This window comes from Erpetoichthys calabaricus, chromosome 5 (genome assembly GCF_900747795.2).
Source record: "Erpetoichthys calabaricus chromosome 5, fErpCal1.3, whole genome shotgun sequence".
NCBI classification, from domain to species: Eukaryota; Metazoa; Chordata; class Cladistia; order Polypteriformes; family Polypteridae; genus Erpetoichthys; species Erpetoichthys calabaricus.
In genome coordinates this window covers 68,211,777-68,226,629 of record NC_041398.2, presented here as the reverse complement: position 1 = coordinate 68,226,629, position 14,853 = coordinate 68,211,777, and the positions used below count along the sequence as shown (strand labels likewise).

The window sequence follows — 14,853 nt, the reverse complement described above, 5'->3', positions numbered from 1 at the left end:
GTGCATGTCAACTGTGCACAAACTAGACGTGAAAACATCTAATCATAAAGGAGCAGTTGTCTGAAGTGTCGCTTCTTGCACCTACATTATAAGCATAAGATAACCAAATGTGCACAAATCCATAACGAAAAACCATCTAGATGCAGGGCAAAGATGAAAGTTTGTAAAATGGAAAACAGCCAGCCGAAATATCGTCTGCTCCACGTGGCTAATTCTTAATGCATTCGGCTGGAGTTGCCTTCATTATACCAGTGTTTCTTGGCACTTATGGTGCTGCAACCAAGTTTTCCCTTTTTTCAATTCATTGATGTCCTACTACCAGCAATTGCAAGCAGCCCCCTTGGTGAAACAAGCACAATCGGGTGCCCTCTTCGGCAAAAAACTCACTTAGAAACTGGGAAGAATTTGTCAAAAAAAGTTTAGGAATAACAATAGAAACATACACTGTAGAACACTGACAACTACACAGAGAGAAGATAAACATGGTTTAGAAAGTGACAAATTTTACAACTCTGCTAAAGAAAGTTTGTTACATTTTAAAAATGCTAACGTTAAATAAAAGAAAAATTACAACACTTATTTACTGCATGGCTAGAGATAAAAACACTTTATTTTCAAGACTTATATGGTATTCTAATTTCAGCAAAAAACATCTTGACAGACTACATTTTAAGGAAAAATGTCCCATACTCAGCACAGCAAGCAGTTGACTGACTTACTGTGTCCTAAATATGCTGGTGACTGACAAGACCCCTCTCCATGGTGGAGGATGATGGATTTAAAGAAATGACTTGCATGCTAAATCCAGGTTTCACTCTGCCTTCAAGGACACATTTTAATAAAATGATGGAGCAGAAATATCAGGAAACATTTCAACAAGTGAAGACTTGCATTAAAGTTACCAACAGCAAACTTCCAATCACCACCAATATGTAGACAAGTGTGGCATCTGAAGCCTACTTTGGTGTAATATTTTATTGGAGAAGACTGGAACATGAAGTCAGTTTGCATTACCACCACAGCGCTGGAGTAGAGACATGCAGCATCCAATATAGTTAACTGGTTAGAAGAGGTTGTATGCAGATTTGAAATTCCTCCCAGGAAAATTGTTGGTATCGTGCAGGATAATGGTGCCAATATTGTGGCTGCAGCAAACATCTTAGAAGAGATGCATAGATGGTCCTCTATACACTGCATTGGCCACACCTCGCACTTGGTAATTAATTCTTTAGTAAAACATTCAGGCCTTTCAAAAGCTATTGGAGCTCCTTGCTGCCTGTTGGAGCAATTTAAAAAAAGTGAACAAGCTGAAAGAAAAACTACAGATGGAAGCACCTGAGCACAAACTTGTACAGGATGTACGCACAAAATGGAACAGTATGTTCTAAAAGATTAGTCGACTGGTTGAGCAAAGGTGGCCCCTAACTGCAACACTGTCTGACCCTACTGTCTCACAGAAAGTCAAGAAGTACAGTACCTTGACTTAAAAGCTGAGCAATGGAGCCTGCTTGAAAAGCTTTCCACTTCTCTTAAACCTTTTGAATGTGCCACTGTGTTTCTAAGTGAGGAGAAATATGCGACAATTTCTTCAATACCCCCACTTGTAACAGGGCTCATGAAATTCATAATGGGTGATATGTTTCAGTGAAATGCAGTGTGTGATTTCCAAGTCACTGCTACAGATGATGGGGGAAGGTGGTCAGATTTTTGGACTCTGGACCAAACACAGTAGTCCTTGCTAATGCACTGGCCCCAAGGTTTAGAAAACTGAAGTTTGACACCTGAGCAAGTGTTCCATATGCAAGCTAAAGTACAAACACAGGCATGTGAAGTGAAAAGGGAAGTGGATCACCAACAGCATCAGGAAGACAAAATGTGTGCTGTCAGTACCTCCACCAGTAATACAGTTGCTAGATCTACAACGGTTGTCGCTGTCACTTTACTTGACTCGCTCCTTGGCTTGGGAAGCTACAGTTATGATAACAGATGTGGAAGCTGAAGAAATCTATGGATAGGCTAAGGAATCTAGATCCTGAATCTAGATACCATCTTCTGTCTGGGCTAGCAAACACCTACCTATGTATCCCTGCTACCTCAATACTACCTGGGCATCTCTTTTCAGTTGCAGGCAACATAACTTCCAAAATGACAGCCAGCCTTAGCCAAGGACATGCTTACATTTCTGCACTGCAGCTCAAAACTCCTGTAAAACTATTTTACATCCCTGGTAACACTGGGGAAGCAATGTAAGAGTTTGTTTTTAAAGCTACTGATGTAGCATGGTTCAGTTTTAGTTTGCTTTTAAAGCCACTGCTGGAACAATTTAAGTAACATAACTAAATTGGTTGTGTTTTACTGCAGAAAAGATTAAGTTCATTGTACTTTTTTCACATTGCATATTTTTTACTCTTTTGTTATATATTGTAGTTAGAAGAGTTTTAATTAACTCTTGCTCATGTCATGGGAGAAATGCAAAAAAAAAATTCAATGAAATTGTGCGGATCTTTAATTTTTTTTTTTTTTTAATTCTGCTTAAATGAAAACATAATCAACAGATTAAATCGGTTATCAAAATAATCGTTAGTTTCAGCCCTAAATGATTCACACGTCAAATACCTTAATTTTCACAAACTGTCAGGTTTGAGTTCAAAATGCAATTCTGATTATTCAAAGCATTGGGAAACTACCGATCGTTATCAAATAATATGGATATACTGGATGTGCAGCTTCCAAATGACAAATTTATCACATGTTTGACAAAGTCATCTTTAAATAACTCAGTACAACAATATTACTTATTGTTAAAACATAAGAATGCCTTTATTTTTAAATAAAGGATTTCTTCAAACAACAGATACAAATACTGTATAAACACTTAAAGTGATTGATTTAACTAATTAAATGTACTATAATCACGGTAGCTATTTTACCTTCTTTCACAAGGCTGAAAGAAAATACAGTGGAACCTCAGTTCACGAACATCTCATTACACGTACAAAAACGGTTTACGACCAAAAAGTTTGCCAAACTTTTGCCTCGGTTCACAACCACACACTCGGTATACGAACAAGCCAGTTTCCCTTTCGGTTTGTACATGTTCAGTCTCTCCCTGTGCATTTCCTGGGCAGCGAGCAAGAGAGAGAACGAGAGAGCGCGACACACACACACACACACACAGCACGAGAGAGACAGACTCACACACACAGGCAGCGCGAGAGAGAGGGGGCTGGACGCATAAGGTAGAAAGGCAGTTAAAGAATGCACTGGGCTTGATTTTGTTTTCACTTCTGTTTACAGCGATCGGTTCGTAGCATGCATTGTTGCAATGTTACTTTTCTTGGTGGTTTATTAAATTATAGATTTTTTTCAAATGTTCATTTTTTTCCCTGCGCTTAAAACTCATTTAAAAAAAAAAAACTTTTTAGCCAGCGGTTGGTAGCGCTATAGCGCACACTATTGCAGTGTTACTTTTCTCTGAATAACACTGAGAAAACCTTGAACAACAATGTTTTTACATTTAGTTTACTATTATGCTGTGCATTCTATGGTTTAATCAACCATATTTGTGCTTAAAAACTTAAAATATATATTTACATACAGTTCGTATGGTCTGGAATGGATTAATTGTATTTACATACAATCCTATGGGGTAAATTGCTTCGGTTCACGACCAAATCAGTTTACGACCAGTTTTGGAACGAATTATGGTCATGGACTAAGGTTCCACTGTAGTAAAAACAAGATTTAAGTAAAAATCTTGCTTTTAAAAACTTTCATACACTTTTCCCCAAAACATGTATCATGCAAATTTTCTAAAAAGTTTAAAATGTAATTTTCATGTAATTGAGGCACGCAAAGGTCTAAGTAATTCAGAGAAATTCTATTATAAACCAAAATATTTTTTCATTGTAGTAATTATTCATGAAATAAATAACAATGGCAATCAAACATTAATACAAAAAAAAAATTAACTTTTACCTTTTGTGGCCTTCAGTCTTGAAGGTCTGCTGACGTAGCAACTGAGGCAGGAGTGCAAGGGGCAGCGGAAGCCCTTGTTCTCAAAAACTGATAGAGAATATTTCCTCACACAATCTTCATGGTAGAATTTACCACACTGAAATACCATGCAGCGCTTCACCTGACCTTCTGTCTTTTTGCAAGCAAAGCAAAAATGATTTCCTGTAACAAAATTCACAAAATAAAGGTCAGTGCTTTATTGATAAGTTTACTTTCAGGACATGTGCTGCAATGACATATTTATGAAGTGCATACTGCCACCCCAAGCAACCTGCATTTATTATTTACAGTACAAAAGTAAAATGTTATGCATAACTAAGTACCTAAAAATGGCTCAATAAATCAATTAATAGTTTCAATTGGTCATAGGTTATAAGCACCTGGGAAAACTCAAAATTTACTATATTTCAGTGAACTGAAAAAGAGGAAGACTATGAATTTATTTTATGCAAATGTACAAATATAAACAACTTGTACTGCATTTACAAACTATAAAACCCAAAATCCACTACAACCAAAGCGCCTTTCCTCTTGCAAACTTAAAAATCAACCGGAGTGCAAAGATATTAGAATCCCATTATTAACTGAATTAAAATACACTGTGCTCTACGGTAAGGATACACAACCCCAACATTGGTGGCTAATATTTCCCCCCTACCTCCAATCAACTTTAAAATGACAGTCCAATATTTTAACAGTTTCTTGACTAACATAGTAAAGATAAAAAATCTGTGCAATTTTCTTTTTCATTTTGCAAGTAAAGTAATAAAGAGCAAGTTCTTCTGATATTTCTTGGTTTTGGTCTCAAATTTACGAGAAATGATTTTGCAATTCGGGTCATCTAATACCCTTTCATTTCAGACTGCTTAATTCCCTTAATTATTGATATTAACTGAACTCCGTTTAATTAGGTACAAATTTTCCTGCGTTGATTCCTTACTCAGATACTGTAGTTTGTGTTGTGTATTTAAATCTGTGACAAAATATACAAAAGTTGTGTTTTTTACTTAATTCTGTAGATGGTTCTCTTTTTAAGAGCTGCAAATGACAGAATCAGTCAATTGTGTGTTATTTCCACAATTCTAAAATGCTTGCCCACTCGCATTATGTATTCTGCATGAGTATGTGAATGTGGATATATTAAACAGAGCTGAACTGAATTTTGTTAATATGAAGGATCTGGGAAAATGTTACAAAATAGCCAACTACAAAGAAAATGTGTTTCAAAATGAGAATGGTAAGCCATTTGAATTTAGATGCAAACAGAATTAAAAAAAAAAAAAAAACCTAAAAAGACTATAAAGCATTAATTGTCTTCTGTAGGTTTCCTCTAGCTTTTTAATCTCCATCATATGCCATTTAAGAACTAAGAACGTTTTTGTACACGGACGATATATTAGGATATAAGAATTTGATCATAATGCATTCATTATCAGTATTATGATACAAAGGCCCTTTGATATAAGAGCTATATATAAGCAATCAAGACAAGAAATGCAGTGCAACCTCTGTACAAAATTAATGCCCTTCATACCAATCAAGGTAATTGTGAGAATGGCAATATACTGTACCTTACTTTGTTATAGACAGTGTGTGTATGTATATATATATATATAAAACTCTGGAGAAGGAGGAAAAAAAACTATTACACATACACTACAATCACAAAGTATACATACTTGTATTATGGACATAACTCCTTTCAGAACGCAGACAAGTCAGGATGGGATACCATTAAGACCCTTATCTCCATCCTTCATTACACCTGAAAGTTCTCCAGTTATGCTGTGTTCACGTGCTATGGAAACTTTCCGAGTCACCCCTTCTTAAGTCTCAACTTCCCAGCAGCAATCATATTCACTTCCAGTCAGTGTTAAATTTTTACTTTGTCCACACCAAAAGTAAACCAATGTGTATCCATCTCTGCAAACATAGCTAGACCACAACAATGTAATTTCCAGCTGGCCTGGCCATTTTCTATTATATTACTGAAAACAGCAAGTGGTCAACGTTACATCAAAATTTGACTAATTAATTCAGCACCATTTTCTAAAAATTGTTCCACTTTGAAACTTCCAACTTGTCTTGTAAGCATGTGAACGCAACATTAGTCTCTCTGAAATGGACAAATGTATTATGAGTTTTGTAGTCCGCACGTAAATAATACCATATACCATGTTTTAGCATATCAGAAAGAAGCCTTGTTGCACTGCAATAAGTCTGAACTGAAAAAACATGTAGGGTACATGCTGTTAAGGGTCAGATAAAGCTGATAATGCAAGTTACAAGAAAAGCATCTCATTTTAGTTAAGACTAGCAGTTTATTAAATCTGTCAGAGACGGTAGGAAATATTTTAACTATCATAAAATCCTACTATCTTGTGACAGACCCATGAAAATATCTAGATTATGATTTAACTGGACAGCTACATAAATGGCTTGTTCAATAAGGTGACGCAAAATGTGTGTAGTCTCTGGAGAGTATCTTAACATGATTCAGAAGTGAGATTTATCTGTATGATGCAGATTGTAATAAGTCCTTATTTTTCTTAGGAAAGATGGTAATTAATGCTTAGCAAAAAGTTTGAGGTAGAATTTTATTGTATCTGGCTTCAGTAAATGTTACTAATAGAAAAGGGAGCTAACTTAACAGAAATTTTTTGGTAAAATTCGGCACAGTAGCCAGCCTCCATCCAGCTCAGGGTGGCGAAGGAGAAGTACAGGAGAAAGCTGGATCAGAAGTTGCAGAATAACAGCATGAAGGAAGTGTGGGATGGGATGAAGATCATCACTGGCTGCAGTTCAAAGCGGGGTGCCACCATTGAAAGAGACGTGGAGAGAGCAAACCTGATGAACAACTTCTTTAACAGGTTTGACCACCCTAACCCACTCTCACCTAAGAGTACTGCACCCTCCACCCATCCTTCTGCTGATACCAGCATAGGAGAGAGTTTCCTCCCACCAACAATTAAAGCAGCCAAAATTACAGTACCCCAGGTAAGCAGAGAGCCGAGGAGACTTCGTGCCAGCAACGCAGTGGGTCCAGATGGAGTATCACCATGATTGCTGAAAGCCTGAGCGTTGGAGCTGGGGAGTCTTCTGCGGCATATCTTCAACCTGAGCCTGGAACAGGGGAGAGTCCCAAGGCTTTGGAAAACATCTTGCATCACCCCAGTCCTAAAAGGCATCACGTCCTAGTGAGCTGAATGACTTCAGGCCTATTGCCCTGACATCACATGTGACGAAGACCATGGAGCGGCTGCTGCTTCACCACCTGAGGCCACAGGTCCGCCATGCCCTCGACCCTCTGCAGTTCACATATCAGGAGAAGGTGGGACTGGAGGATGCCATCATCTACATGCTACACCGATCCCTCTCCCACTTGGACAGAGGCAGTGGTGCAGTAAGAATTATGTTTCTGGACTTCTCTAGCGCCTTCAACACCATCCAACCTCTGCTCCTTAGGGACAAGCTGACAGAGATGGGAGTAGATTCATACCTGGTGGCATGGATCATGGACTATCTTACAGAGAGACCTCAGTATGTGCGTCTCGGGAACTACAGGTCTGACATTGTGGTCAGGAGCACTGCAGGGGACTGTACTTTCTCCAGTCCTGTTCAGCCTATATACATCGGACTTCCAATACAACACGGAGTCCTGCCACGTGCAAAAGTTCGGTGACGACACTGCTATCGTGGGCTGCATCAGGAGTGGGCAGGAGGAGGAGTATAGGAACCTAATCAAGGACTATGTTAAATGGTGCAACTCAAACCACCTACCACTGAACACCAGTAAAACCAAGGGGCTGTTGGTGGATTTTTGGAGGACCAGGCCCCTCATGGACCCCGTGATCATCAGAGGTGACTGTGTACAGAGGGTGCAGACCTATAAATACCTGGGAGTGCAGCTGGATGATAAATTGGACTGGACTGGCAATACTGATGCTTTGTGCAAGAGAGGACAGAACCAACTATACTTCCTTAGAAGGCTGGAGTCCTTCAACATCTGCAATAAGATGCTGCAGATGTTCTATCAGACGGTTGTGGCGAGCGCCCTCTTCTACGCAGTGGTGTGCTGGGGAGGCAGCATAAAGAAGAGGGATGCCTCACGCCTGGACAAACTGGTGAGGAAGGCAGGTTCTATTGTAGGCACGGAGCTTGACATCCGTGGCAGAGAGACGGGCGCTGAGCAGGCTCCTGTCAATCATGGAGAATCCACTGCATCCACTAAACAGTATCATCTCCAGACAGAGGAGCAGCTTTAGTGACAGACTGCTGTTACTGTCCTCCCCCACACTATGCCACTCTTCAATTCCACCCTGGGGGGAGGGGGTTTAACGTTAACATTATACAAAGTTATTGTCTGTCATACCTGCATTTTTATCACTCTTTAATTTAATATAGTCTTATCAGTATGCTGCTGCTGGAGTATGTGAATTTCTTCTTGGGATTAATAAAGTATCTATCTATCTATCTATCTATCTATCTATCTATCTATCTATCTATCTAGGCCTACTGCGTTCCCACTCTAAAGTGAGTTTCTAGCATCTAGCAATTCTGAGATTGCCAGGGGTTTATTCAATTCCTCTGCACTGAGAGTATCTAGTTGTGGTACCTGTAATCCATCCAAAAGCGCATTAGGCTGTGTCTTGTATTCTTTAAACTGCAGTAGAATAGTAATCTGTAAGCGTGCATTAAATTTTTATGGTCAACGACTTTGTCTCCGTCTGTGTTGGTAATTACTGGTATTACAATGCAAACTTCATATTTGTGGATTTGTTGAGCTAAGATCTTATTGGCTTTCACGCCGTATTCACAGTAATGATGTAATGATTTAAAAATACAAGATATTGTTATCTATAAAGAAATAATCAATTCTTGAGTAACAGTGATGTACTGGTTGGAAGGAATATGCTCTAGAAATCTCCAAGGGTCTGATAAGTTGTGATCAAAACTGTGTAATTGTTTTTGCAATGTTAGATGTCATTGCCCCTGTGGCAGGAGATCTATCCAGGTCTGGATTTAAAACACAATTAAAGTCTCTAGCCATTATAATTTTATGAGTGTTCATCCAAAACATATTTGCATCCATTCCTAATGTGAAGTCCTATCATCTACATTGGGTGCATAGATATTTATCAAAATCACTTTACAGTTAAATTACCCATGACAATCACATATTGCCCTTCAGAATCAGATACTACATCTGATATTACAAACGAAATTGTTCTATGTATAAGAATTCCCACACATCTAGTTTTCTTTGTATGGCTGGGATTGAATATTTGGCCAGTCCAATCTCTGTGCAACCAAAAATGATTCTTGCCTAATAAGTAGGTCTCCTGTAAAATACTATTTTAGCGTTTAGACCTTTTAAGTGAGAGAATACTTTCTTTTTAATTCTTGATTGAGACCTTTAACATTCCGACTCACAAAGTTAACTGGTCATAGAGACATTGCTTCTGAACCTTTGTTGACATTTTGAAGTCTTAATTTAAGATTTTAGTGATTTCTTTAAGAAGTTAACAGACTACCTAGATAGCAATTATAGATTTTTTTTGCATTCTAGCATTATATGATTGTCATAGGTTTTAGATAAGGCAAACCCAGAGACTATATTTCAGCAAAGTTATTACCTTTAATGAAAACTAACCAAAACAACTAAAAAGCATTTTATTAATTAAAATAAAACTTGTTGAAAATAAAAATATGAAAATTGCATCCTGGAAATAGAATATTGTTTAGCAGTACAACTGTTTAAAAACTATTTAATGGTACATTATCCACTAGCGAAAAAGTATGCTAAAAATTTCGTAGTACTAGTATACATGCCAGAGAGATTACAAAGAAGGGAAGACACAATGACCTTACTCTCAAAAATCACTTATTAAAACTTGGCATGGAAAAACCATTTGCAAATCTTTTGAAAACTGATATTTAAGTGACTTTGTTTCTTGTTATACCCACCCACAGCAAATGTTATTCATGCAAAGTTTGACAGGTTTTTTTTTTTTTTTTAATTTCTTTGGTTTGTGAAAAATGGCAAAGCAAAGATGAATGACTAGATATTTGAACAAATGACTCAAATTTGAAAGAGAGAGTGAAAGCCCTAATAGCTGTTCTCAACTCAAGCAGATGAATTAAGGACCTCCAGAGACTATGGTTTAGGATGTATTAGATCCACCATAAAGCTAGCCAAGTTAGTAACAATTAGAATAGTCTAAAATATCATGCTGTTTTTTTTTTTTTTTTTTTTTGCAGTGTGTAACTGGTTTAAAGGCAGCATTGTACGAAAAGCAGCTTTGTGTACAAACTATAAAAAACCCTGCCAAGCCAATCCTCATTAAATAACCTGAACTGTAGGGTTTGTTGGATTATGATATGGAGATCATGATTAATGCTGAGCCATCCTAATTAGACCCAGAGAGCAAGGATAAGAAAATTATTAGGTTTACCACTAGCTATTATTCTGTCATTTTTATTTTATTTATTTATTTAAAAAAACAAAAGGTGGCTAAATGCTTTTCTTTGGTGATACAATTTCTCATCCCCCCCCAATTACCTTCTTATATTAGCTTATTATTTATTAGGAATTGAGTCTGGTTTTCTGCCATGTACTGTATTTGATGCTGCTGGGTTAGAATCCAGTGGATAATGAATGGGTGGATGGATATAAAACAGTACTCGCATACCCAATTTGCAAAAGAGTTGTGTTTTGTATCAATTTCTATATCAAATTTAAATGAGTATTAATAGTTTTATATACTGTTATTGAAAAAAAATATCCAGTTAAGATGCCCCTTTTTTTTTTTTAACTCTGTTATTGGTAACATACAGTACACATTCAGTTCAATGAATGAGTACGTGGTTTGCGTCTGAATAAATTAAACAGAAAATCAATATTAAAGTGGTATTTAAGTGTTTACTGTAATGCATAAAAATCTCAGATAATCCATAGTAGTAAGTGGTGCTCACTGGGTAATGAAACAAGATTATTGCTAATGCTGACCAAGTCCTTCAATGGAACAATAGTTCTTCATTAGTCGCTATGTACTACATGGCTATATAACCAAACAAGCATGTCTGCTATGAGCTGCCTAGATCGAACATATTTGTTAACAAGGACACGTGGCGAAAAACAGGTTGTTCATGGGATGGACCTGTCCAAGAGTGCTTAATATGACAGCGACAGTAACAAATTAATGTTTCTAACTGATGGCAGAGCAGTTGAGTTATTGGAACTCAGAGAGAAAACTCAACAAATTTAAAAATGCTGAAAAAAGAAAAAAAAAAAAGTTGTCCATAAAGTGGCTAAAAGGCTGTGAAGTGCTAAAAACCACAACCTAACAAAGGTGATAAAATAACAGACTTCATTGGTCAATAAACCATTTTTGTCTTTGCAGAAAGTTGGCCACCTTAGTTGATCAAAAACAAAGATGTGCTGACATGTCCTGAATATCCAGGAGGTTGTATGAATTGCCTGACTTCAAGGAGTAGGCTGTTTACTTTGACAGCACTAGGTATTTATACTTTGTCAAGTACTTAACAGCTCCTTATGAACAGATGGACAGTGCTACAATGCAAGTGAGACACACTATTATACATTTAGAAAGCAACTCTCTGTATAGATGGCAAGAGAACAAACAGTATCAAATGAGTCTTCTATGAGCATACTGTACGTGCAATTCTTTAAAATCTCTGCTTTGTAGGTCCAGAGTGTATTTTCCAATTTCAATATCCATTTTTAATTTTTAAACTAAATTGAAATCATTCTCTCAATAACATGCGGTAACTCACCAAAAATAAAAACCAAAATAGTCAAAAGTCCATAGAACAAAAGCTGAAACTAAACTGAAAATGAAGTGACAAATTAAAAAAAAACTGCACCTAAGGTATGTTTAATGCAATATGTAGCCATATCCTCCTTTGTCAAACACAAGATAACATTTATACTGTACAGGATATGAAAGGCAACAAATGACATTATGTCAACAAACTGAAATCTGTTTGAATGATTAGTCATATTAGGAGTGGTTCTACTATGGAATATAAAAATTAGCTTTAAGAAATTAACATAGCAATAAATGTTTACTGTGCAGCTTAGCATTCAACCCCTAACAATAAAAGATAAAAACGATACAGAGAAAACCACAAATCTACAAACTGGACTTACCCAAGTGAGTGTTATGATTTGTACACTTGACAAATTATGACCACAATACAGTATCCACTTCAACAACCCCCAAGTAATAACACTGCATTCTTTTAAAATTAAGTATTATAGCAGATATTGCAGCACAAACTCAGATTTAAAGAAATGCGGTTTGAAGATCACCTAGCAAGTGTACTGTCAAACAACCAACCTGAGCATAAATCAGGCCACTGGAAAGGTGTTTGTAGAGTAGTTTATACAAGTGATGAAAGAATGGCGTGGACAAGTGCTTGGGGTTGCCATCATGAATGTGCATATTCAAGATGACAAAAAACTTTAAAGAGCAGTCTTGGGTCAATTACATACAAACAGAAGTCATTGAGCCTGTTTTTATATATATTGTCATGCAATGTTTTTTGTCCAGGCTTAATTACAGAAAGGCTCCATCAGGTAAACCAATAAATTGGCTGTTCCTCCATAAGTAGAACCATAAATCCAGTATTCTTTTCAATGAAAAACCTCCACCAAAACATAATTCCTTGATGTTACTTTGCATTGTGCAAGTTGCACTGGTGACATCTTTGGCAAGAGGAGTCTAGATGTCAAAGACTGCCATCTATTACAGAATTGGGCTTCTCCGACTTAGCATTTTATAGCACCAAGGCTTATATTTTTAGAGTTAGACTTTGTAGTTCAATCCTAAAGTAAAGTAGCATTGGGTGGTGTGGTACAGCACATTATGGGTCTGTGGTAAAAACAGAACAGTACACTCAGGCTCTTTGGGTGTAGGTACATGCAGTGGTAAAGGTGAACAGCACCCAAAGTGGGCTGATGAAGAGACTGGGTAAATCACATTTACATGTGAAGGTGAGATCCTTTCAGCCAATTTTTTTTTATTGACTCTCCGTGGGGCATAATTATGGTACCTGCGTTCAAGATAAGTATAACAGGAGCCAGAGTAGGTTAGAGTGGAGGACAAAAAGGAAACCAAAAGGTCAAGAAAGAATTGGGAATGAAAGCCAGCATGGTGGCGAGGAGATAGGCAGGCAACGGCCCTATATGGGAGTGAGGTAAACAGTGCCCAAGGGGTGGATCATCCCCAATTAAATATTATGGTGGGGGGGGCGCATTTAAGTGGACTCCTAGGGATCCTGTAGACATTGATCTCAACCCAAATACAAGAACCAAACGGATGAACCCCAAGTTTAACTCTGTCATATGTACTCAGTACAATGAAAAGCTTATTCTCAGAGTCCTCCAGCAATAAACAAGAATTAACAACAATAAATATCTCAGGTGTATAAGCAGGGCAAACTAAGGAGAAAGACTCGGATCGTATTTTTTATAAAATGAAACCCGATGACACTTTGTTTCTACTGATTGATTTCACCTAATACAATTTGCAGCTTCGACTGGATTATTTTTTGGCTTTATATATATATATATATATATATATATATATATATATATATATATATATATATATATATATATAAACACACACATCTATCTAGTGCTTCATGCCAAGAAACTTACCTGAAGTACAATCTTTGCAAAGAAATTTTCCTTCTGGTTTTTCAATCAGTCCCAAGCAATTCAAATGAAAAGAACTGCAACACGGTCCTTCACAAAGCAGCAGCATTTCACCTGGACCTTCACAAACCTATGACCAAAAATCATTTGAGAATAAGCCTTCATTTCAGGTATAGTCAATTTATTGCTAACTTAAGACGTAAAAAAAAATCCAAATAACTGCTGTTTTAATTATCTGTTCATCTTGTTTGAGCATTGTCTTATAGAGATGATATTTATAGTACAGGATTTTGTGGTAAGATGTGTTAGGGGCCTGTGGTAATGCACAGTTTCAAATAAATAAATCTGGTGTGCTCTGCAGGCATTAATTAGCAATTTCTGTTCACAGGTTTGGAAGCAACGGTGCCCAGTTACAGTATAAAGGGAGCCAGAGCAGAACCGAGAGAAATATACAGAAAGATGACAGATTAGAAGGAGAGTGCATAATAAAAAAAGACTGACATAAGTGGGTTGGAATGAGTGCAATGTGGAAAGAAGGCAGGTGGTACAGAAGGTGAACCATTAAGAGAACAAAGTACGTACTAAAACGGTCGGGTGACTCCTGCTGAGTGATCTGAGAGCAGAAGCGACCAACCGCTCCATAAAGGCAGAGGAGTGGTTGCAGGGGGACAAGGGAGCAAGGCTCAGGGACCCACAAACTTACCATTTTTACATTAGATTTATTTATGGAAGATCACTACACAGACTGCACTTTGTTTGAAATAAAGGCACTTTTACACTTAACACATATCAGGCAAGAGATGGTGCCTCATTTTCCCAGTTCACCCATGTCATGACTACTGAGAGTTCCAGGTTCAAAGACATGATGGCAGCTGCAGCCAACATAGACTTTAACAAGCTTATTATATGAATAAAACATCTGCCACCAATGTCTTACATATTTAATAACTTTGATTTTGCTGAACTGAGGATACAAGATGTCTTTAATAATTACAATATTACGTACTATCAGTGCCTTTGCTTTGTACTGTGCATACCAGTATATCAGAGGTTGTCCTTAAAATCTGGAAAATACCAAAATCTCTTCAATGCAGGACTAGAAGGATTTTAATTTACCTCAGCACTCTAAAGGATAACTTTCCTAAATGCTT

The 14,853-nt window shown here is 37.2% G+C and overlaps 1 protein-coding gene across 3 annotated transcripts in view; it reads right to left on the bottom strand.

The window, feature by feature from the left end:
* The window catches only part of nsd2 (nuclear receptor binding SET domain protein 2), a 144,457-nt gene that overhangs the window by 35,658 nt on the left and 93,946 nt on the right, over positions 1–14,853 (bottom strand). For all 3 annotated transcript variants that reach the window (XR_003716225.2, XM_028801627.2, XM_028801626.2), the window contains exons 12-13: positions 13,706–13,832; positions 3,979–4,179 (exon numbers count right to left, since the gene is read on the bottom strand). Coding sequence is in view for 2 of the 3 variants with exons in the window: in XM_028801627.2 (XP_028657460.2) it covers positions 3,979–4,179; positions 13,706–13,832 (328 nt within the window). In the remaining variant the exon portion in view is untranslated. The remainder of the gene's footprint in view (positions 1–3,978; positions 4,180–13,705; positions 13,833–14,853) is intronic.